This window comes from Miniopterus natalensis, chromosome 4 (assembly GCF_054644295.1).
Source record: "Miniopterus natalensis isolate mMinNat1 chromosome 4, mMinNat1.hap1, whole genome shotgun sequence".
In the NCBI taxonomy this organism is placed as follows: Eukaryota; Metazoa; Chordata; class Mammalia; order Chiroptera; family Miniopteridae; genus Miniopterus; species Miniopterus natalensis.
Genome location: NC_142084.1, coordinates 65,792,460 through 65,816,486, shown reverse-complemented (window position 1 = coordinate 65,816,486; position 24,027 = coordinate 65,792,460). Strand labels below are relative to the sequence as shown.

General features: G+C 48.9%; 3 protein-coding genes across 3 annotated transcripts; 1 reads left to right on the top strand and 2 right to left on the bottom strand.

Annotated features, from left to right (window-relative positions):
* Positions 1–1,656: 1,656 nt before the first annotated feature.
* Positions 1,657–2,229, top strand: PSPN (persephin). Its single transcript, XM_016197914.2, has 2 exons — positions 1,657–1,836; positions 1,922–2,229. Exons 1-2 carry the CDS (start codon positions 1,683–1,685, stop codon positions 2,227–2,229), a joined length of 462 nt encoding a protein of 153 aa, XP_016053400.2. The 5' UTR covers positions 1,657–1,682.
* A 47-nt stretch (positions 2,230–2,276) lies between these two features.
* Positions 2,277–4,169, bottom strand: ALKBH7 (alkB homolog 7, RNA demethylase). Its single transcript, XM_016197913.2, has 4 exons — positions 3,966–4,169; positions 3,122–3,295; positions 2,909–3,033; positions 2,277–2,726 (listed from the first exon to the last, which is right to left on the bottom strand). The coding sequence occupies exons 1-4, from the start codon at positions 4,167–4,169 to the stop codon at positions 2,567–2,569; spliced, it is 663 nt and encodes a 220-aa protein (XP_016053399.1). The 3' UTR covers positions 2,277–2,566.
* Positions 4,170–7,035: 2,866 nt separating this feature from the next.
* Positions 7,036–12,756, bottom strand: CLPP (caseinolytic mitochondrial matrix peptidase proteolytic subunit). The gene is made up of 6 exons (XM_016197985.2): positions 12,571–12,756; positions 12,413–12,484; positions 11,809–11,905; positions 10,366–10,553; positions 9,481–9,586; positions 7,036–7,386 (listed from the first exon to the last, which is right to left on the bottom strand). Exons 1-6 carry the CDS (start codon positions 12,754–12,756, stop codon positions 7,214–7,216), a joined length of 822 nt encoding a protein of 273 aa, XP_016053471.2. The 3' UTR covers positions 7,036–7,213.
* Between the last annotated feature and the right edge of the window lie 11,271 nt (positions 12,757–24,027).

Below are 24,027 nucleotides of genomic sequence, written 5' to 3'. Positions count from 1 at the left end.
TTTGAATCCCTGTCCCGAGTGATCCAGACTTCCCCTCTCGGCTGGAAACTGCAGGTGGAAAACTTCCCTACCCAGTTCCACAAGACCTTGGCTGTTGACTGGGAATGCCTGAGATGTCAGGCTAATTCCTAGGAATGTCCAGGTCGGTCCAACCTCCCTCCCCATACTTCTGCCAGGCCTTTTTGGGGGCAGCAGGATGGAAGCTCTCACCTCTTGCCATGGCAGTTTCACCCCTGCACTCGTGGCCATGTGGACTGTGGTCTAAGGCCTCCCCAACAGTCCAGGCCTTGTGCTTCAGTGGTTAGGAGCAGGGGTCTTGTGTTCAGTGGGACCTGGGTTCAGTTTCTGCCAGTGGTTTATTTTGGGTGGCTTTGGACAAGTGGCCTTTCTCTCTTTCTAAAAGTAGTCTCAAGCACTGCAATAAGAATGACCACACCAAAGCAGTGACGCACTCCCCTGTATGTGGATTTCTGGTCACTTCTGATGTGCCGATACAAACAAAGCGAATAGCCTGAGCTTGTCCCTCACCTAAGTACAAGTTCCCGAGGCAGTTCTAGGGTTAGAGAGATGGGATTTGCAATTCAGTATCAAATGCTCAACTGCTGTCAACTTACACTCCCTCCCACAGTGTGGGGTATGCCTGTCATGCATGCACCCCAGCCATGTGGAAGCAAATGTTTAGATTTTTGCCAATCTTGGGTTCTGAGTCTCACTTGAGTTTTAACTCAGTCTCACCTGTGTGAGGTCGAGCACCTCTTCAACATGCAAAAGCTATTTGAATTTCCTTTGTCTCAAAAGCTCTCCCAAGCTCCTCTATGCCAAGCACCATGTTAAACACTGACTGCCCTCAAAACCCCATGTGGGAGGGACTTTGATTAGCCTCCTTTCACTGGTAAGGGACAGTCTCACTTTCCACAGGCTACATGGGTTGGGTGTGGAAGTCACTGTGACTTGCAGCTGCCTCCAAGACCCAGTGGGAATCAACCTCTGCTCTTGCTCTGATGCCCTGGACACCAGGATGGGGCTGAGGTCCCAGAGTCCTCAGGTGGACCTTCTAGAGACAGGAGTCCCTGCAGGGTGAGCTTCCTGCCCCTTGTGTCCCAGCCCTTGGCTCTCTTAGAGTCTCTCCCTTTTCCTGTTTTGACACTGGCTCAGCCAGGCCCAGAGACAGGGGCATGAAGTCTTAATCCTCTAGGCGGATCCTCCATGATGGAGTCCCCATTAGCTAATTCACCTGCCAACCTACCTCTTCCCCTCCCCATTCCACCTGGTGCCCAACACAGGGGCTTCTGAGCCTCAGCACTCTGCCTGAGTGGGAAGGGGCCCCACAGAACCCCCCACCTGTCCTTCCAGATGGCAGGTGGGGCAGGGACCCTGGTTGCTCACCCTGGGCTGGGCCCTGGCTGCCGCCACAACTATCGTAAATCAAAGGGTGGAGGGGTGTCGGAAATAGGCCTGTGGAATGTCTGGATGTGGGGGTGAGCCCTTAACTCTTAGAAGGACAGAATGTGAGGCAGAGGGAGCTGACCTGCCTGGATCTGGGGATGTGGAAGATAAGCTGGTGGGGGACACAGGGCCTTTGTGTCCATGCAGCATCCAGCAGTGAAGAGGTTATTTCCCAGACCAGATGGGGATAAATTGAGAGCACAGGACATGCCCATCCTCAGGACCTGTTCGTCACAATGGCCACAGGAAGAGTCCTGCTAGGTTCTCTGCTGCTCCTGTCACTGCAGCTGGGTCTCAGCAGGGGCCAGGGTGCTCCAGGAGCTCCAGTGGTAGAGGGAACGCTCTCATCTGAGCCAGCAGCAGACATAGGAACCTGGAAGCCACAGCTGGGTAAGTACCCCCAGGACCCCGTGTGACTCCCCAACTCCTGGCTGGCCAACCCCACTCCGCTGTCAACTGCCCCTTGTGCCCCCAGGTGCCCACCTGCACCGAGCTCCTGCTGGCCCATGCCAACTGTGGAGCCTGGCCCTGCCAGTGGTGGAGCTGGGCCTGGGCTATACTTCAGAGGAGATGATCATCTTCCGCTACTGCGCTGGCAGCTGTCCGCGAGGTGCTCGTACTCAGCACAGCCTGACGCTGGCCCGGCTGCGAAGCCAGGGACGAGCACATGGTGGCCCCTGCTGCCAGCCCACCCGCTATGTGGATGTGGCCTTCCTGGATGACCACCACCGCTGGCAGTATCTGCCCCAGTTTTCAGCGGCTGCCTGCAGCTGCAGTGGCTGAAGGTACCCAGACCGGGGCCCTGCAGCCACCCTAGGGCTCTGCTGACTTACTTATTGGAGACTTGGATGCTGCAAAGATGGGAAGGTGGGGGTGGGTTGGGGCTGCCAGCAAGGAACACAATAAAGAAAATTGCTCCTGGGGTCTTGTGACTCTGTGTTCAGTGGGGTGCACTCTGACCCTGCTATCTTAGCTTTCGGTTGGTGGGCAGTTGGGTCCTGGGCTTCCCTTGCAGATCCCAGCCCCAGCAAACAGCCAGTGCAAGGAAGGCCACCTTGTCCATTTCCTAGCTTTATTCACACAGTGTCTCTGAGAAGCTGGGGGAAGGGCCTAGGGGTCATCAGGCTGGGGATGGCTGCCTGGGCTCCTCTGGCGCCATCCCTTCAGGGAGGGAGCGGCAGATCACAGAGATACGTCGGCCCCGGGGAACCCGAAGTCCCCCAAAAAAGGACTCTTCGTCCCGAAGGATCTCATGGGAGAAGTCATAACGAGCCGAGTCTCTGCAAGAGAAAATAGAGGCAGTAACTGGGTGGGGTGCCGGCACCCTGTTCTAGGCTGAGTGTCTGCTACGTAGGGAGGGGATGATAGTGTTTTTGTGAGGGCTGAATGAGAAGGTGCTTGAAGTGCTGGGTATTGTCTGACCAGAGACTAGTAGGGTGAGGGCTCCTTGGCTGGGCAGTACCTAAGGATATACAGTGAGCCTGGTTCCAACAAGAGTTCTAGCCACTCCCCTGGATCCTGGGTGTGTACCAGCCGCATGACACTGGGAGATAGCAGGGACAGGCCAGCGATGGTGGTTCCGCAGAACTGGAAGAGGGCACATGGTGGTAGGTCAGGCTCTGGCCTGGTTGTCCCAACCCCAGCTAGGAGCTCCAAGATGCTGGCTGCTGCCCACCTTGATGCTGTCCACGTGTGGCTTGATGTAGCCCCGAGGTTCCAGGTCCAGCACGTGCACTGAGGACAGCAAGGTCTGGCCAGGGCCAAAGGCAGCCACCTGCACACGCTGCAGGATGGCCCGGCTTGCCTCTGACCAGCGAGACTTTTCTGTCTCTCGGAAGCCGTGGATGGCCTGCATAGAGAGCTCAGGTCAAACGTGGAAACTCCCAGGGGTAGGGGGTCATGGGGGAGAGGACAGGGAAACTGAGGTAGGCAGGGACATCTTCAAACAGCAAGGGGCTGTTTTTCCAGCATGACCCTTGACTTCGCCCTCAACTCACAAACTTTGTCCAATCTAAGCCATGATCTGGGTCTCAAACCCTGAGCCCTGCCCCATCTACTTTGGCCTCAGTCTTTTTTACCCTCCCTCTAGCTCCAACTCAGTCCCAAATCCGGGCCCCAATGCTGAGCGGCCACAATATTCAATTTTGTGTCAGTATCCCCCCCAAACGGTGACCCTCCCACATCTCGCTCCACACCCGTTTCTCTCCCTAATCTTGGTCCCGTGCGCCAAACACCGTTCAGTTCCTGGTCCTGCCCCCAGTTATGACCCTGGCCTCATCCTCAAAGAGCCCTCTCGGCTCCCAGTGACCCCTAGCTTCAAGACCCCGCCCCATGCCCAAGGTCCTGCCCCAGCCGTAGTCCCGCCCCACCCAGAGCCTCACTCCCGTCCCCACCGTAGCCCCGCCCCTACAGCTCCCATCCTAGGCACTGCCCTCATTGTAGCCCCCGCTCCGTCCCCGCCCCCAACGCCCCTGGCCCCGCCTCTGACGCGGCCCCGCCTCCAGCGTCGCCGGCCTCACCGCGTCCCAGTGGTCGAATTCGTAGCGGCGGCGGCGCAGCTCGGGCTCTAGCTCGCGCTTCAGCGTCTCTTCCTCGGCCGCGCTCAGGAAACCGGGCCGCACCACAGCCGCATCCCGCAGGCGTCTCAGCACGGCTGGGCCAGAGCCCCGCACCCAGCCAGGCCCGGGCAACGTCCGCAGCGCCAGCCACCCGCTCCCGGTCATAGCCTCCGAGCCCAGGGGCGGGACCCGCCGAGGTCGGGGCTACGCCCCCGTCCCAGAGCCTTGGAGTGCGGCTGCGTCGAGTCCCTCCAGCGATTGGCTTTCCTCAGTGTCCCGCCTCTCGCTCAAGGCTAACTGGTTGCTGCTTGGCTCTCCTTCTTAAGCTATTGACTCCTCCCAGGGCCCGCCTCCTCTTCTGCGCTATTGGGCGTCATCCCTCAGTAGCTTAAACTATTGGCAGTCCCGCAAGTCCGTCTTCCAGGGGGCAAAAGCGGGATCTGGCCCGGGTTGGAGGTTAGGGGTCGTAGAATTTGGGCCAACGCCGACGTTATAGAGTTGCCCAGGATAGAGAACAGTTAGACTGAGAGGAAGGGATCAGGGGCACAGGGGTCAGAGGAGTGACGTCAGGTCACGATTATAGGATCCAGTTTGAGGATTTAGGGGTTGCTGCCAAAGGTCAAAGCCAGGCACCACTTTTTTACGCCTCTCCAAGAGATTATTCCCACTCACATAGACAGACTGGTTTGCACCTTATAAACAATAAAAACAAAAAACTCCTCTCTTCATGGTAGAATTGACATATTACCATTTTGCAGCCTTTACTGGAATAATTATATAATGGATCTAGACAAGGATTCTCGTCGGCCCCTAAAGTCACGAAAGGAGGGACAACTGGATTTTATGTGCCTCTCGATGGAAGTTCACCAAAGGGGAACCTGAATCCAATAAGATTTCTCTACATGTATACACCAAGTTACAGGAAATACCTAGGATAGAGGTCACCACATTTCCTGACCCAATCATCAAAATCCAGACTGAAAGTCCACAAGACAGACAAACCTGTTTCTTCAACAAATGAATCTCAAGGAAAAAGAAGGAAAAGAGGGAGAGACTGAGAGAGATTATGGGGAAACCTGCAATTACAGACTTAAGAGATCTGTCAACTAGTTGCAACAAGCTAGAAAAATAGAGACTTGGGAAATTTGGACACTGGTTGGATATTTGTATATATTTTAATTTTTTATAAGTATTGAAATTTTGACACTGGTTGGATATTTGTAAGTACTGTAACTTTTTTAGGTTTGAAAGTCGTATTGTGGTTGTCCTTTTGGAGACTCCTTATCCTTTTAGACATACTGAAATATTTACAGATGTAATGAGACTTGGGATTTGCTTCAAAGTAATCCAGGGAAGTGGGGGACAGGGAGGAACGAATCAAAATTGGCCTTGGATTGGTGTGATGGGTACATGAGGCCTCATTAGCCTGTATTTTCTATTTTTTGTATGTATGTAAAATTGTCCACAATGAAAAGTTCTGCCAAATGTAACCGATAAAGATGGCCAAATTAAAAAGTCCTCTGAATTTTAAAAACATAAAATTCATCCCTGGCTGGTGTTGCTCAGTGGTTAGAATGTCAGCCTGAGCACCGAAGGATCACAGGTTCGATTTCTGGTCCAGGTCACATATCTGGGTTGCAGGTTTGAACTCTGGCCCCAGCATGCAGGAGGCAACCAATCGATATATGTCTATAAAATCAATGTTTCTTTCTCTCTCTCAAAATCAATGAAAAAAAATATCCTCAGGTGAGGATTAACTAAAAAAAGCCCCCAAAACAAACAAAAATCACATAAAATTCACTCCAATTCTCCTTCCAGCCCCAGCCCCATGTTCTCTGCTCTCCTTTACAGCAAAATTCCTTGAAAGACTTGTCTGGCTCCAGTATTTCCCAGCCCATTCTTTTTGGGCCCACACAGCACTGAAAGTGCTTGTTTAAGGTCGTTTAGTGGCTTACACTGTGCCAAATCCAACTGCCAGTTCTCAGCCTGACCACTAATTCATTGACAAGCTGATGTCTCCTACATTTTTATTTCCAACCCTCACCCAGACTTACCCATTCCTTGAGATGTCTGAGGCTCATCCAACAGCAAACATAACATGTCCAAAATCAGTTTCTGATCAAGGCCCTAGAACCTGCTCCTCCCACCAGCCTTCCCTTCTCAGTTAACAACTCTCCACCTTTCTAGCTGCTTTAGGCCAATCCCTTGGAGTTTATGAAGATTACTTTCTCTCTCAAATCTCACATCCCAGCTGTCAGCCCTGCCTTTAAAACCTGGCCCTAGCAACCTGGTTGGAACCTGACCTCTTCTCAACTCCTGGTCTGGCCTTCAGCCTTCATCTGGATTATTCCAACAGTCTCCTAACTGGTCTCCACATTTCTGAGCTTGCTGCACTCCTCCCACATCTCCATGGGAGCCATAGTGATACTTCTTTTTGTTCCTCTTCTCAAAACTCTCTGCAGTTTATTCCCTCCTTGCTAAGACCTACCAGGCCTTTTGAGACCTATATTTCTCCCCTTTCTGCTCTAATCTCTACTCTAGCCTTATGGTTCCTCCCAGGTGCCTGGCACACTCCTGCCCCAGGGCCTTTGCACTCACTATGCCCTCTGCCTGGACTGCTCTGTCCCAAGATAGCAACAAGTCTCCCTCCCTCACCTCCTTCAGGTCTTTGCTCAAGTGTCACCTTCTTAGCAAGGCCTTCACTGGCCACCCTATCTAAAACTGTCACACACACACACACACACACACACACACACACACACACACACACACACAATCTGCCTACTGTGTTTCCTGATTTTAAACTGTCTACCTCCACAAGAATAAGTTCTTTGAGGACAAGGATTTTTGTGTTTTCTTCATGATGTGCCGCGGCCTATAGAACAGAACGTGGAATGGTGTATATGCTCAGGCGATTTTGTTGAAGTTAAGGAGCTGAAGATTAGAGCCTCAGGGTCAGGGCCAAAGCAGAAAGGGCCTTGTGAAGCACGTGCAGTGGTGGAGCAGGGAAGGAAGAAGCCACAGAAGGGGAGCAAATACTACAAAGATTTAATTTAAAATCACAGTGTCTCAGCCAGGATACCCACCACTAGGGGCATCCCCAAGTCCAAAAGTCCTCATGGGGCTCCTCCAGGCTCAGCAGCAAGAGGCCAGCAGGGCAGCAGCCTTAGCCTCTGGCCCCTCACTTTCCTCTGGAGGGTGAGGTCCACTCAAGTGCTCACTGGGGCAGGTTCTGCTGCCGTCACTGCCGCCACAGGCTCCTTCTGCACTAGCTCAGGTTCGTCCTCACCGTCCTGAGGTGGGTGCACCAGAACCTTGTCTAAGATGCCAAACTCCTGGGCCTCCATGGGGCTCATGTATCGGTCTCTCTCCATGGCCGACTCTGGGAGGGGGGAGTGGGAGGCGGGACATGTGTAGTTAAAAACAGAAACCTAGGGGTAGGTTTGGATCCCTTTTTGCCACTTTTCCCCTGTGTGACCTTGGTCCTCCCCTTTGTGCCTGTTTCCCCATTGCTAAAATATCTATTTCAATTTTTATATTTTTACTTGTTATTAATGGATAATAATCCAGGAAAGGGGATGAATCATAAATAGATAATGTGATAAATTTCAGACTGAAGATACCCACATGGCCAGCACCCAGATCCAGAAATGGGACATTGGCCCTGGCCGGGTGACTCAGATGGAGCATCGTCTATACACCAAAAGGCATCGGGTTCGATTCCCAGTCAGGGCGCATATGGGAGGCAACCAATTGATGAGTGAAAAATCTCTCACATTGATGTTTTTCTCTCTCCCCCTTCCTCTCTCTCTAAAGAACAAACAAACAAAAAAGGAAACCATATTCTCAGGTGAGGATTAAAAAATGAAAAAGAAGGGATGTTGCGAGAACCCCTGAAACCCAGCTTGGGCCCACTTCCTGGGCCCAAGTCACTAAGTCCTCCTGCCTAAGAGTAACCACTGTCCTCACAGAGGCCTGACAGTCCTGCCTGTTCTTGTTCTTTAACATGTGGGATCGCAGTGTTTACTACTTTTCCACTCAGCACTAGGTTTCTGAGACTCACCCAAGCTGCCGTGTTACTGTGGACCATTCTCTCACTGCTGTTTTAGTCTCCCACGGTGTAAATAAACCACCACTAATGCACTCATTCTACTGCTGCGGTTATCTGAGTATTTACCTACTTGGGGCTTGTACAGACAGGACTGCCATCAGCATTCCTGTCTGCATCTCTGATGGACATAAGCACTCAGTTCTCCCAATTATATGTCAAGCGGGGGGAATCCCAGCATCTTTTTGCATGTTTAGCCTTAGCCAGGAATGCCAAAGAGCTGAAGTTCGGGAGCTGTAGGTCAGAGCCTCAGTGGCTGTACCATTTTCACTCCAGCCTACAGTGGATAAGCATTCCAGCTGCTCCACATTCTTGTCAACGTTTGGTGTTGTCAGTATTTTATATTTTAGCCATTCCAGTGGATTGAAGTGGTATCCCGTTGCGGCCTAATTTCTTTTCCCTCATAACTCATAATGTCATGACTAAACAGCAGCACTAAAGATGGTGAGCACTGTATTAGCTGGTTTTGCTCAGTGGTTAGAGCACTGGCCCATGGACTGAACAGTCTCAGGTTCGATTCTGGTCAAGGTCCCCAGTTGGAGTGTGTGCAGGAGGCAACCAATCAATGCGCCTCTCTCACATTGATGTTTTGCTCTCTCTCTCTCCCTTCCACTCTCTCTGAAAAGCAATGGAAAAAATATCCTTGGGTGAGGATTTAAAAAAAAAAAAAAAAAAGATGGTGAGCATCTTTTCTTATGTTTCTTGGCCACTTGGAACAGTCTTTGTTGAAGACCTTGGTTTAAGCTTTTGACCTATTTCAAAGGAGTTTTTGAGGATTCTGTAAATTATTTTTGTTAATCCTCACCTGAGGATATTTTTTTCCACTGGCTTTTTAGAGACAGTGGAAGGGAGGGAGGGGAAGAGAGGAAGAGAGAATCATCAATGTGAGAGAGACGTACCAATTGGTTGCCTCCAGCATGTGCCCTGATTGAATCTGCAACCCAGATACACATGCCCTTGACTGGGAATTGAACCTGTGATCCTTTAGTGTGGGGGCTGACGCTCTAACCATGGAGCCACACTGGCCAGGGCAGTAAATTGTTTTTTTGGTTTTTTTAAAGTGCTTGGGACAAGAGTTCTGAACTGGGGGTGATTCAATACCTCAGGGGACACTGGGCAATGTCTGGAGACAGTTTTGGTTGTCATAATTGGAAGGTGTTCCTGGCATCAAGTGGGTGGCAGCCAGGGATGCTGTTCAATACCCCACAGTGCACAGGACAGCCCCTATCATAGAAAATGATTGACCTTGAGGGTCAGTAGTGCCAAGATTGAGAGGCCCTGGCTTAGTGCAAGGGCAAGGCCTGACACATCTGTGTTGGTTCAAATAAAGGGGAGCAGTTGGGGGTCTGCCTGGGGCAGGGCACTCACCAATCACTTGTAGGCTCTGTTTGGTATGCTTGGCATAAATGCTGTAGAGCTGCTTCTTGAGTTTCATGATCTCCTCTGCCTGAATGGCAATGTCTGTGGCCTGGCCCTGGGGGACGTCCCAAGAAGAAGGAGGTTGGAACCAGTCATGGGGAGGCTGGAGATGGGGACTCGGGAGCCCCTGTGGATTTCGGACTGCCAGGGTTCAGGCAGGTGGGACAGAGCTTTATGAGTCCCTCCACATCCTGCTTCATTCTCACCACCATCAAGAAGGCTTCCTGGATTAAATATATTTTCTTATTTTCTGTATCCAGACCTCATTTACCTAGAGGAATGGTCCCTCCCAGGGCTAGCTAATTCCTAGAGATAGCAAACAGCTTGCCTAAAAGCACACCTTTCATGTGCAAACCAGACATTACAGAGACCATACGCCCCCCACCTCCTATGATTCTGAGCCACTATTGCCTTTCCCCAATTACCCCAAGGCCAGTTGCTGTACAACTAGGGAGAGCTATTACACCTCAGAGCTTGTTGCAGACATTCAAACTAGCCAATCTTAAGCTTGTTTATCTTGCCCCCAGTTTTTCCCACAGAAACTACAATAAAGGCTCTTGTCATGTTTTCTTCCTGCTCCCTCTGCCTCCTAACCAACTCTGATGCTTCCTGTGTGGCTCGGTCATAGCCTGGCATGTCCTTCTTTTCAGAAACTGTGAGTAATGAACTATCTTTTCCATAGCAATCATCTTCTGTTGACCTCACTATAACTGAATAAAAATAAACCCTACATTTTAAAATACTGACACCCCCACATGAGTTTCACCCAGTCAGTCCTTCTGTCTAGACCCCTGTCCCCCATCCCTGAAGCAGCTTGCAGGGACCGGCACTCACCCGCGCGCCCCCAGAGGGCTGATGGATCATGATGCGTGAGTTGGGAAGCGAGTGGCGCATGCCTGGGCTGCCCGCAGCAAGAAGCAGGGAGCCCATGCTGGCAGCCTGGCCCACGCACCATGTGCAGATGGGGTTCAGGATGTACTGCATTGTGTCGTAGATGGCCAGGCCTGAGGTCACCATGCCACCTATGGGTGGGGGTGAAAGTTAGGAAGTTAGGTGGTGAAGCTCTGGAGGCAGCCTGCCTGGGTATGACCCCTGGCTGGGCAATCTATTATCTGTGTGGCCTAGGAAAGTTACCTAGCCTTTTGGAGCCACAGTGTCTCCTTGTAGATTATGGTAACTAAATAGTAGCTGCTAGGTGAGGATGCCATGAAAATCAAATAAGTTAAATGCATATAAAGTGCTTAGAAAAGTGCTTGGTACAGGACGTACTCAATCAAGATTGGCTATTCCTTTTTTGCAGGGAGAGGGTGGTGGTGGTAGTGGAATCTACTAATTTTAAAATGTTGACAACTAGGTCAGGTTGGTAAAATGTTATGTGTGTGAGAAAGACAAATACCATATGATTTCACATATATGTGGAATCTAAAGAACAAAATAAACAAACAAGAGAAATAGGCAAGGACTCATAGATACAGAGAACAGACTCATGGTTAACAGAGGAGTGGGGTTGGGGGACTGGGTGAGAAAGGTGAAGGTATTAAGATGTACAAATTGGCAGTCATAAAAGTCACAGAGATGTAAAGTACAGCATAGGAAACTTAGTCAATAGAATTGTAATAATTATGTATGGTTCCAGGTGGGTACTAGAATTATCAGGGGGATCACTTTGTAAATTATGTAATTGTTTAACCACTATGCTGTACACCTGAAATAAATATAAAATAATATTGAACGTCAACTCAACTATAAAAAAAATGTTATATCTGTGATCATAGAGGAAAGTTTAGCCCTAGCCAGTTTGGCTCAGTGGTTGGAGCCTTGGCCTGTGGACTGAAAGATCCCGGGTTTGGTTCTGGCCAAGCGTACGTACCTTGCTCGATTGCAGGCTCGATCCCTGGCCCTGGTCAGGCAAGTGCAGGAGGCAATTAATCGATGTGTCTCTCTCACATCGATGTTTCTCTCTCTCTCTGTCCCCCCCACCCCACACTTCTACTCTCTCTGAAAAGCAGTGGAAAAAAATATCGAGCGAGGATTAAAAAAATAAATAAAATAAAAACAAAGGAGAAAGTTTAGCTGAAGCTTTGTAAACCTAGAACTTAAAAGCAAGGACAGTTTTCAGAGGTTTCAAGACACTTTGGGGATTCTGAAGGAAACTCTGAATCCTTTCTTCAGAGAGAGAATATCCCTGATGGGGTGGGTCTGAGAGTCTGGGTCCCCAGTCACCCAGTGTGTCTAAGTCCAAGGAGTGCCCCTAGCACTTAGGGGGGCCCCGCTCACCAGGGCTGTTGATGTACATGTGGATGGGCTTCTTGTTGCTCTCAGACTGCAGGAACAGCAGCTGTGCAATAACCAGGCTGGCCACACTGTCATCAATCTGCAAGTGGGGAAGACAGGGTATCCCCAGATGGGGGGTGGGGAGAGGGCTAAGGAAGGCAGGTTTTGGCGTGGCTGGAGGATGAGTCAGGGAGCCAGGATGACTGTCAAGAGCCCAAGTAAGAATTCAGGACTCAGGAGGGAATGTAGGCAGTGGCTGGGACCAGGGGGTTTGGGGCAAAGAAAGGACAGAGTCAGTGGGCTCAGGGCACAGGAAGGAAACGGGTCAGGAGAGTTGGGGGATTGGAGCCCAGAAATGGGTGTGGGAGGGAATCAGAAATTAGGGAGAAGAGGGTTTGAAGAAGGGGTCAGGAGGGAATGGTGGGAAGTACTAGGGGCTGGTGGGGGGGGGGGTAGTCAGAAGACTTATGTGCAAGGAAGAGGGTGTCTGTGCCCAGAGCGAGCCCAGGGTGGAAAGTCAAGCGGGAGAGCTGGGGGGGCCAAGGGGGTTCGAGGAGAAGGGGCGCATAGGGTCCGGGCTGGGAGGATCGGCGTGCGAGGTGCTCACCGGACCCATGACACACACGATGCGCTCCCTCAGCAGCCGCGAGTAGATGTCATAGGCGCGCTCACCGCGGCCCTGGAGGAGAAAGACGGAGGTGAGGGTCAGGGCTGGCGGTGCCCTCGGCCCGAGCCCCAGGTCCTGTTCTCGGTTGGCCGCTTTACCGTCTGCTCCACCACGATAGGAATGAGCGGGATAGCCCGGGCCGCCGTCGTGTGCAAGCTCCGCTGCAGGGCCAGACTCGTCTCGGGCGTACGCTGTGTGGGGAAGAGGGCGGCGAGGCGAGGCCACAAGGCAGGGCACCTGCCTGCTCCCACCCGGGTGCCTGCCACCAGCATTCCGCGCCACATCCCGCCGCTCGTCCGTCCCGGCTTCCGTCTGATGGCGGAACTACAACTCCCGGCGTGCTTTGCGCACACAGCGCTTGCTCTCTAGGCCGCCCACTTCCGGGAACCTGGGCGGGCTCGTTCGGGGGCGGGGCGGAGCCATGGAAGGAAGTGGAGCGGCGAGTAGCTGGGGAAATTCGGAACCTCTAGTTCGAGTCCTTTTCCCGACAAATTCGTAATAATATTCTGCTGTTCGTTACTTATTTTAAAAACCAACACTTGGCCCTGGCCGGTGGCTCAGTTGGTTGGAACATAGTCCTCTGTACCAAAAGGTTGCGGTTCGATTCCCGGCCAGGACGCACACCGGGTAAGGGCGTGTTGGGGAGGCAACCGGTGGGTGTTTCTCACATCTACGTTTTTCTCCCTCTCTCTTAGAATCAATAATAATAATAATAAGTCAATTAAAAAAATTCTCGAGTGAGGATTAAAAAAAAAAAAATCAACATTCGACTCTCAAGGAGAACGTCCGTGGGACGGAGGGAGGAATCCACATTGTGCTCACTGGGCCTTGGCCTTGGTGACCTTGCAGCCTGATGGGGTGGCTGCTGCCAAGACCGTAGCATTTATCTAAGTGTGGGACCCCAGGTTGTGGGAGCCCGCAGGTGGGTTTAGGCACTGACTTACTGTGTGATCTTAGGTGCGTTGCTTAACCCCTCTATGCCTGACGTTTCTCACCTGGAAGATGGAGATGATCAATCTCAGAAGGATTTAAGGATTCCTACTGCCGAAGCTGCATATTGAAGTCACCTGAGTTCAAACCTTGGCTACACCACTTACAAGTTTGTCCTTGAGCCTCAGTTTCCCATCTATAAAATGGGGATTTTGATAACCTAGTCCTAGGGTGGTTGTACCACAGGTCCTTGGAATGGGGCCTGGAAAGCAGCAAGTGCTACATTTGTATTAGCTGTTGATGTGTATTAATTATTGATGTGTTAAATCAGGAACCATGGAAGTCCTCCCAAATCAGGGTCTATTTGAAGTGGGTTTTGACTCATAGGTAGGAATTGACAGGCAGACAATATTGAGGTGCTGGACTCTAAACTCAGTGCTGGGTGCCCTAGTTAAGGGTAGTTTTGTACCCTTCATGCCCACAGGAGATCCCAGTCTCGGGGGTATATAGAGCAGGACACAGACACTTCCCACTCTATGGACTTGGGGGCAAGACAGAGGGAAGGACATGGAAGTGGAAGAGTTTGGCGACACCCTTGGCAGAAGACCCAGATCTAGGCTTCACTGCTAGGGGTTGGGGTTGGGATTGGGGGGAAGCTGGCATTTGGGCACTGGGAGTGGTATTTCCCCAGAGACAACTAAAGAGAAAGGTGGGCAGTACAGGTTGTCCCAGTTTCTGTTATGAGTCAGGTGGGTAGCCCTGCCCAGCTGGTTCCCTTAGGGCCTGAGCTGCTGCTCTGCCCTAGGGAGAGTAGCACCTGTCACCACTCCTGCATCCTTCTCGTCAACACATTACCACACTCCCTGCTCTCTCTGCCTCCCAGATATCTGCTCTGCCTATCCAAAGTTCAACTACTTTTCACTTCTTTTGTCTTGTCAACACCCCCAGTAATGCCCTCATAGGTGTTACAACTTCACTGTTGTCAGGTGCCCCACTGTTACTTCTTCATTCAGCAGTCTGAGTGAGCTTCATAAAAGCTCATTGAACCGTATCCCTTCCTTGCCTAAAACCTTCCCCTTGGCTCCCTATCACTCTGCTGTCTTTTAACTTCATCTCCTTCCACTTTCCTTCTCTACTCTGCTCTAGTGGTGACACTGGATAGCTTTCTGTTCCCCGGAAATGCCAAGCTTCATACAACCACGTTCCATGTAACCACCTAGCCTTTTCTTGTCTCCCCTTCCTAAATCTACCTCCTGAGCCTCCACTCAAATGTCATCTCCTTAGAGGAGCCTTTCCTGATCCCCCTTGCTACCCCAGGAACTCTCTGGAACTTTTGACTTATTTAATTGGCTATCCAAAACAATCCCATCAATTTCTTTTTTTTTAATCCTCACCAGAGGATATTTTTTCCATTGCTTTTCAGAGAGAGTGGAAGGGAGAGGGAGAGAGAGAGAAACATCGATTGTTTGCCTCCTGCATGCACCTGGCCCCTGACCAGGGCCTGGGATCGAGTCTGAAAACAGGTAAGTGCCCTTGGCTGGAATCGAATCCCCTGAACCTGTCAGTCCGAGGACCGACGCTCTAACCCCTGAGCCAAACTGGCTAGGGCCCATTAATTTATTTTTCTTTATTGTCTGTAGAAGTGAGCTCCATGAGGCCAGAGGCTCTGTGGTATTACTCAGCTCTGTGGCCCTTGCAACACTGTTATCAAACCTTTTAAATTAGGACTCACAAGGAGAAATACATCTCATATAGTGTCAGAGTACACAAAAATACAAAAGTTTTATGAAATGATACTTATCCTTACTTTGAGCAATGTCTTATAATAATTCTGTTTTATCCTATTTTATTTCATTTCATTTACATTAGGGTTTCTCAGCCTTCTCACTGACAACATTTTGGGTTGGATAATTCCTTGTTGGGTGGGAGAAGGCTATCCTGTGTATTATAGGCTGTGAACAGCATCCCTGGCCTCTACCTACTAGATGCCAATAGCATTCCTTCCCCCATCATAATAACCAGAAATGCCTCAGACTTTGTTAAGTGCCCCCCCAGAGGGCAGGATTGCTCCAAGTTGAAAATCAGTGACTTAAAGTGAGTAATGACTTGAAGTGGAAAAAAGGTAACTTTTTTTTTTTAAATCCTCACCCGAGGACATGCTTAGAGGAAGAGAGAGAAAGAGACATCGACCAGTTGCTTTCTGCATGTGCCCTGACTGGGGATCAAACCTGAAACCCAGGTATGTGCCCTAACCTGGAATTGAACTGGCAACCTTTTGGTGCACAAGATGATGCTCAACCAACTGAGCCACTCAGGCCAGGTGAAAAAAGGTAACTTTGTTGTCATTAATCCTCACCTGAGGATATTTTCTCCACTGACTTAGAGAGAGTGGAAGGGAGAGAGACATGTCAGTTGGTTGCCTCCTGAATGAATCCTGACGGGCTGGGGATCGAACCCATGACCCTTCAGTGCATGGGCCTACACTCTAACCACTGAGCCACACCGGCCAGGGCCCATCATTTTTTTTTATTTTTTATGGCTGCATAGCATCCATTATATAGGAGACCCATAATTTATTTAAGCAGTCCCTTTTTTTTTTTTTAATATATCTTTATTGATTTCAGAGAGAGGAAAGGAGAGGGAGAGACAGAAACATCAACGATGAGAGAGTCATTGATCGAGCCTGCAACCCGGGCATGTGCCCTGACTGGGAATCGAAACCCGATCGGCTGGATCCTAGGTCAATGCTCAACCACTGAGCCACGTCCGGCCGGGCTAAGCAGTCCCTTCTTGGTGGATGTCTTCTTGTAATTAAGGATTTGTTCCCCTTCTTTGTCAGAGTTATCTTTTAAAGAGACCTCTCTGCCTTGGAGAGGCCTGGCCCAGTCGTTGGCCTTCTTTATCCCCCTGGTAATCTCATCTGGTCTGCTGACTTTAAATTCTTGTATGCCCACATGCCTCCTAGGTATATCTCTCCCACCCAGATATCTCTTCAAACCCTAGACATCTCCCTCATGGCTCCCCTTAGATGTTTAATTAGGCATCTCAAAATGAGCATGTTTGAAACGAATTCCTGTTCTTACCCCCACTCCTTCATCCTACCACTTGCTCATACTAAAAAACATGGAGTCATCCTTGATCTCCCTCTTTTCATAGCACCCAAAACCCAATCTATTGACTAATCCAGTTGCTCAACCTTCCAAGTTTAGCCAGAACTCGGCCCCTTCTCACCAGTTCATGCTGCTTCTCTGACTTGAGCCACCATCATTTCTTGCCTGGATAATTGCGGTCACCTCCTCCCATTTGTCCCAGCTTCCACTCCTGCTCCCCCACAAACTATTCTCCTTGCAGTGGCCAGAACAATCCTTTTAAAACTTAACTGAGTTCATGTCATTATTTTTAGAATTCTCCTGTAGCTCCCTGCCGCACTCAAGTCAAAATCCTAATAATAGTCTACAACGCTCTACACAATTGATGTCCCCTCCTGCGCCATGAAGGTCTGACTTCACCACCTCTGATTCTCCCCATTGCTCACTCCACTGAGGCCACATTATTCTCCTTGCTGTTCCTGTAACTCATCAGCACACACCAGCCTCAGGGCCTTTGCACTGGCTGTTCCCTCTGCTTGGAATGCTCATCCCTCAGATATCCCCATGGCTCCCTTCTCACCTCCATTAAGTCCATACTCATTCATCTTCTGACACTCCTCTTTAAAACCACAACCCCACCCTCATCTCCCAGCACTATATCCCTTTTCCCTGCTTTATTTTTTCTTTATAAAACTTATTAGCATAGTATACCTTCCTACTCAAAGTCTGCTTAATAATGCAGTCTTAATAATGCAGACTCTCAGGTTCCACCCATACCTGCTGAGTCAAAATTTGCATTTTCACAAAATCCCGAGACGATCCATATGTACCCTGAAGTTTGAGAAGCAATCCCATATGGTACACTCACTGTGTATTTTGTCTACTGTCTCGCTTCCCCACTAAAGTGCAGGCTCACCAGGGCAAGGGTTTTTCTCTACTTTTTCGTCACTGTACTTCATCTAGAGCAGTGTTTGGCACATTGAAGGTACTCAGTAAACACATTGAATCAGTGAAGGAATGGCTAGTGGGTAGAGACAATGGTGGAGGCAGAGTGGGACAATCAGTGTTGTTGATTAAAAGCAACAGAAATTGTCTTAAGCAAAAATGAATCTTGTTGACACTAAAGGTTCCCCAGCTTGGGCGGGAGTCTAAAAGAGCCACCTTGGAAAAAATTAGGCAGAGGTTGCAGAGACTGAGCATTAGGGAAAATTTGGCTAGAAGGTCACAGCCACCTCTGGACAGCACTGCTACTATGGTGGACACTGCTATAGGCAATAAGGCCCTATCCCAAAAAGAAATGAAATGACGGGGTGTTGGAAAGCCAAAAACAACAACAAAAATATGACAAATATCTTCTACAAAGGGAGATCAATGATGAGGCAGATGTGGCCATTCAGAAGAGAAATGTGGAGGCAGTGTGAGGGGCCATCTAGAAGAGGAGATGGATTTGTGGTGTGTTCAGGAAGTGGAACAGAGAGAGCTTGCAGACTGCAGGACAAGTTTTCTAAAAGTCATGCTAATCCTCGGTAGCAGGATTAGCTGTCTATTACTACATAACAAATATCCCCACAGTTTATTAGCTTAAAACAATAACATTAAACATTATCAGTAACAAACATTATCTTGCATAGCTTCTGTGGGTTAGGAATCCAGGGACAGCCTAGCTAGGTGTCCTGACTTGAAGTCTTTCATAAAGTTGGAATCAAAGTGTCAGCCAGGGCTGTACACCTGTCTACAGGCTTAACTAGGGATGCAGGGTCCGCTTCCCAAATGGCTCACTCACGTGGCTAGCAAGGTGAAGGCGGGACAGGCTAGATGCTTTGCTCTTATCTGGAGGCTCCGGTTCTTCCTCATGTGGGCCTCTTGATTAATTGAGTGTCCTCACGACATGGCGTCTGGCGTCCCCCTAGAGCCAGTGATGCAAGACAGCAAACTGGAAGCTGTAGTGTCTGATATGACCCAGCTTTGCAAGTCACACATTGTCATTTTCACAGTATCCTAGTAGCTGCACAGGCTAACCATAATTCAGTGTGGGGCAGGAAACTACACACGGGGGTGGACACCAAGTGGGGTGCATCATTGGAGGCCGTCTCGGAGGGCGGTCCCCACACCCTTCCATCTAGGGACTACATTCCCCAACAACCCTTGCATCTAGGGAGCTATGTGATATGTTTTAACCAAGGCACCTAGCAAGGAAATAATGCGTGAGGCTTCCAAATGAAGGAGTTTCGGAAGCAAGCATGACTTCTCCACTCTTTCCTTCCACCAGCTCTTGCAGCTGAATGCAGTGACCTGATAAAGATGGGGGAACCACAGAAGGAGCTGGAAATGGAGCCACCTACGAAATTGGAACATTCATTTCGGATTTTAGATGAATGAACAACAAACTTCAGTCATGTTTGAGTTGTCAGATATTTTGAGGTTTGTTCATGTGGCACCTAGTATTATCTAATTCAGGACTGGATTGAATATGGGGAGTGAAGGAGAAGGAGGGGTTCAAAGGTTTCTGGCTGGAGCCCTTGGGTACATGGAGGCGTCTTTTACTGATGGGGGGGTGTAGGTTTGGGGAGGAAGATGGTGAGTTAGTTTAGGGCCAGGTTTCTCAACCTTGGTACTATTAACATTTGGGATTGAGAAGTTCTTTGTTGTGGGAGCCATCCTGTGCATTGTAGGATACTGAGCAGCATCGCTGGCCCCACCCACTAGATGCCAGTAGCATCCTTGATTGTGTCGGCCAAGAATGTCTCCAGATACTTCCAAGTGTCCCCAGTTGAGAGTTACTGGGTTAGGATCTGGTGAGTTTCAGCAGCCTGTGGATGTCCAAGTGGAGGTTTTCAGGAAGCTGGTGGTTCTGTAATTCTAGCTCTCGGGGAGACAGGAGCAGGTGAGACCTCCCCTCCCCCGCCACACCCCAGGAATGGGTTGGGGTGAGAGGCAAGGAGACCACGAAAGGCCAGTTACAGAAGCAGGAGAGGCATCAGGAGCCGGGGTGGTGGTGGGGGGCAGTCGCAGGTCCAAGGGAGAGGGCGGATCAAGCTGGGGCACAAGCTGTCGAGATCAGCCATCAGCTCCAGACGCGTGAAGTGCTTTGAGGAGCCATTTTAGCGGGGATGGGGAGCAGCATTTAAGTGGGGGTGAGCAATAAACTTGACATTGTGCGTGCATTTTTATTGATGTATAAGGAGTGCCATGGTGTAATTAAAAAAAAAAACTGGAATATAACATACAATGAGTAAAGTGTACACATCTCAACACAGCTCAATGAATTTTTTATGTAACCAGCACCCCATCTAAGATCTAGAAAGTTCCTTCATGCTCCTTCTCAGTCAATACACCCTGAACGCCCCAAGCTACCACCATTTAAACAGGTAATAAGACAATGTTGACACCACAATCTCATTGTTGCAAATATATATGGGTTGGGAGCCTATACTCCTAGATGCTAAGAGTCTGTGAGACACGGGTAATTTTTATCTTTTTGTTTTTTGTGTCACATCATAAGCATGTCTTGCTTTTTAAAAAATTGAAGTAAAATTCACGTAACAAAATCAGCCATTTTGAAGCGTACAATTCAGTGGCATTTAGAACATTCCCAGTGTTGTATGACCACCACTTCTGTCTAGTCCTGAAACATCTTCATCTCCCCAAAAGGAAACTCCCATTAGCAGCCACTCCCCATCTCCCTCCCCAGCCCCTGGCAGCCACGAATCCACTTCCTGTCTCTATGGATTTACCTTTTCTGGATATTTCATAGAAGTGTAACATATAATATGTGGCCTTTTGTGTCTGGCTTTTCTCACTGAGCATCATGGTTTCAAGGACCATCCACGTTGTAGCGAGTGTCAGTGCTTCAGTCCTTTCTATGGCTGAGTAAATATTCCAGTGTGTGGATGGACCACATTTTGTTTATCCATTAATTTGTTGATGGACAATGAGCATGTCTTGTGTTTATCACAGGAATAAAGATGGTTTCACTCTTTTAAATGGGAAAGTATTAAATTATTATTTAGTGATAATTATGACTAGTTAAGAGGTGGTAAAGTAGGGGAGAGAGAGTCCTGGCTTCAGTCTCAACCCCACCTCAGCCCCTGGGGCCTTGGGTGAGGATCTGAACCTCTAATAGCCGCAGTCTCCTCACCTGCCGAATGAGCGTGAGAATCCTCTTTTGGGTAAGCGATCGGGTGCTTCATAAAAGTCTCTCTCTGTCTGAGAGGTCCAGTTGCTCTACATTCTCAACATCACTTTGTACAGGCAAGTTGTTGTTTTAAAATCTTAGTGAGTATGTATGTAGTGGTGTCTCATTGTGGCCTTAATGGTTGTTTCCCAAGGACTAATGATTTTAAGCACCTTTCATGGGCCTTTGGGCCATCTCTGTATCTTCTTTTGCAAAGTGTCTGTTCTAAACCCTTTGCCATTTTGTTTGTCTTATTATTGTTGACTTGTATGTGTTCTTTATATATTCTGGCAATAGGTCCTCTGTCAGACATATGTATTGCAGATCTCTTCTTCCAGTTAATGGCATGCCTTTTCATTTTTTAATGATCCTCCTCAAATCTTGAAATGTTTCAGCTGTGCCCTCAGGAACTCACAGTCCTTCCCAAGCAAAATTTCCTATATCTTCGGAACTTTCTCTTTACCTTCTCTCCCCAACAGAGGCCTGGCTCTCCCCTGAAGACCTTAAGCGCTTAAGTTGTGGCTATTTTCCCTCCTAACTCCTCACTCCTGCACCTCCTGGGGTGAGGCCATGTCCTTGCTCTCTCCTTGCTTGTTACTCTTCCCTAAAGCTCTGCAGCCTGGAATCAAAGATACCAGGCGATACTCTGCTATCCCCTCTGCTTCATCTGTCAGCCCTCAGGTCAGACCCTCTCAGTCCTTCACTGCTTTACCTCCTGGTTCACTTTTCCTTTCTTGAAAACTTCTCTGGTCACAATTCTTAGTGACTTCAGTATCCACAAAGACCAGGGTTTCCTAGTCCCGGCACTACTGACATTTGGGGCCGATCATTGTTGCTTGTGGGGTCCGCCCTGTGCATTGTGGGATGTTGAGCAGCATCTCTGGTCTCTACCCACTCAATGCCAGTATCGTTCCATCCCCCAAGTTGTGACAACCAAAAATGTCCCCAGACATCACCAAGTGTCCCCTGGGGGGGGCAGCATTACCCTTGGTTGAGAACCACTGAGCTTAATGATCCTTCCAGAAATGTGGCCCCCAATTCCCAGCTCTTCTCTCTCAGTGATCTTGCCTCCAGCTTTCATGGTCTTATTTTAGACCTTGTCATTTTTAAAAACATCATCCCTTTCTGTATTCTCAAACACCCTACTCACCGACCCACACTTTTTTTCTTTCCAGCTCATTCTATTTGGTATTCCTATTCAAATAGGAATAAAATAACACAGTATTTCTCCTTCTCTGTCTGGCTTATTTCACTGAGCATAATGTCCTCAAGGTTCATCCATGTTGTAGCAGGTGTCAGAATTTCCTACCTTTTGAAGGGTGAATAATATTCCATTGTCTGGATGGACCATATTTTATTCATTCATTGATGGACCCTTGGGTTGCTTCTGTTTTTTTTGGAAATTGTGATTAATGCTGCTGTGAACATGGGTGTGCAAGTATGTGTTTGAATCCTGAATTCAGTTCTTTTGGGTCTATACCTAGGAGTAAAATCACTGCTTCACATGGTAACTCTATGTTTACCTCTTTGAGGAAGCACCATATTGTTTTCCCTGCCCAAGACTTTGAACTTCAACTTTTTAAAAAGGGAAATCAGCAAGCTTTAGTGAGGTATTAAAGACATATATCACCACTCTAGCCGGTTTGGCTCAGTGGTTAGAGTGTCAACCTGTGGGCTGAAAGGTCATCGGTTCGAATCCTGGCGAAGGGCATGTACCTTGGTTGCAGGCTCCATCTCCAGCCCCAGGTGAGGTGAGTGCAGGAGGCAACCAATCGATGTGTCTCCCTCACATCGATGTTTCTCTCTCTCCCCCCCCCTTCTATTCTCTCTAAAAAATCAATGGAAAAAATATCCTCAGGTAAGGATTTAAAAAAAAAGAGAGAGAGAAACATGTATCACCAAACGGAGCCTTTCTCCTGGACATCATCAAAAGAACTGAACAATTGAAAAGGGAAAACTTTCTCACCAGGTGAGTCAAGAGTGTTTGAGGCTGTGTCCAGACACCATCTAAAATCATTCCAGGAGCTCGGATGAGCAACCCTCCCAACATTCCTGGGACTTCCCAGCATGTGGGATTCTCAGCACTCAAACTGGGAAAATCCTGGGATAAGTTGGGCACCCTACTGGAAGCTTTCACTTTATCCTATTCCATGCTCTGGGCAACACAGTCTAATCCACCAAGTCAGGTTCAAGATGGAAAAACAAAATCTGGATGAGTTGCCTAGGGCTTCTGTAATAAAGCACCACAGACCTGGGAGATCAGAGTGTCGGCAGGCGACACTCTCTCAGAAACCTGCAGGGGAGCATTCTTCCTGCCTCTGCCAGCCTCTTGTGGTTTCCTGGCAATCCTTGGTGTTGCTTGGCTTGTAGATACATCCCTTTAACCCTGTGTCTTCTCATTGTCTTCCCTCTCTGCGTCAGTGTCCAAATTTCCTCTTTTCTAGGGACATCAGCCATGTGGTTAGGACTCACCCTAATGATCTCAACTTAATCACCTCTGCAGAGACCCTATTTCTAAACAAGGTTGCATTCCAAGGTCCTGGGAGTTAGGACTCCAACATCATTTTTTGTGGGGGGACACAACTCAACCCATAACCCACTTTGAAAGGGGAGGTGGGGAGGGACAGGCAGAGTCTCTCCCTTTGGACCACAGTGACTTCAACTGTGACACTGAAGACAAACATTGGACCTTGGGGTTAGATTTACAAGCCTAAATCCTTTGAACTTTAAAACCTGGCAGAAATTCTAGCTGGCAATAAGTCTCCCAGACCATCACCATTCCCCTATAGATAGATAATAGAGGGAGTACAACAGAAGATTAACCTCAGAATAACCACTGGGAGTTACTGGGTTTTGGAAGAGCAAGAGCAGGCACCGAAAGATCCACATTATGGAATCTCTTGCTGGAGAGAGGAATGGGGCAGGGCTTCTGGTGTCCTCCAAATTAGGATTGCCAGACTGAGTGAAAAAAAACACAGGATGCCTGTTTGCATTTGAATTTCAGATACACAAGCAAAACAATTTAGTGTAAGTTGATCCTGTGCAATATTTAGGACACGCTTATGCCAAAAATTATTCACTGTTTATCTGACCTGAAATTCAAATTTAACTGGGTATCCTGCACTTTATTTGGTAAGGCTTCTCCAAATGACTAATGAGTTAAACCATGTTGGAATGAACTGAGATGGATTTCTTGAAACTCTGAGGCCACTTGGGGATGTAGCTGAAGCAGAAGCAGTTCTACATCTCTGAAGATGGCTCCTGAGGGGCTTAAATGACATCTTCCCTCGGCTCTGCTGGTGTATCAGGAGGTGAACAGGAAGGAAGCACACTGACCCCAGTGCAACACCCTGTGTGACTCT

Coding starts and splice junctions, on each gene's coding strand:
- CLPP (XM_016197985.2), bottom strand. CDS start 12,756: ATGTGGCGCGGAATGCTGGTGGCAGGCACCCGGGTGGGAGCAGGCAGG. Junction 9,587..10,365: donor AGCCCTCTGGGGGCGCGCGG/GTGAGTGCCGGT, acceptor GACGTCCCCCAG/GGCCAGGCCACAGACATTGC. Junction 7,387..9,480: donor ACAGAGCCTACAAGTGATTG/GTGAGTGCCCTG, acceptor CCCCCCTCCCAG/AGTCGGCCATGGAGAGAGAC.
- PSPN (XM_016197914.2), top strand. CDS start 1,683: ATGGCCACAGGAAGAGTCCTGCTAGGTTCTCTGCTGCTCCTGTCACTG. Junction 1,837..1,921: donor AACCTGGAAGCCACAGCTGG/GTAAGTACCCCC, acceptor TTGTGCCCCCAG/GTGCCCACCTGCACCGAGCT.
- ALKBH7 (XM_016197913.2), bottom strand. CDS start 4,169: ATGACCGGGAGCGGGTGGCTGGCGCTGCGGACGTTGCCCGGGCCTGGC. Junction 3,034..3,121: donor CACACGTGGACAGCATCAAG/GTGGGCAGCAGC, acceptor GCCCTCTTCCAG/TTCTGCGGAACCACCATCGC. Junction 2,727..2,908: donor GGCTCACTGTATATCCTTAG/GTACTGCCCAGC, acceptor TTTCTCTTGCAG/AGACTCGGCTCGTTATGACT.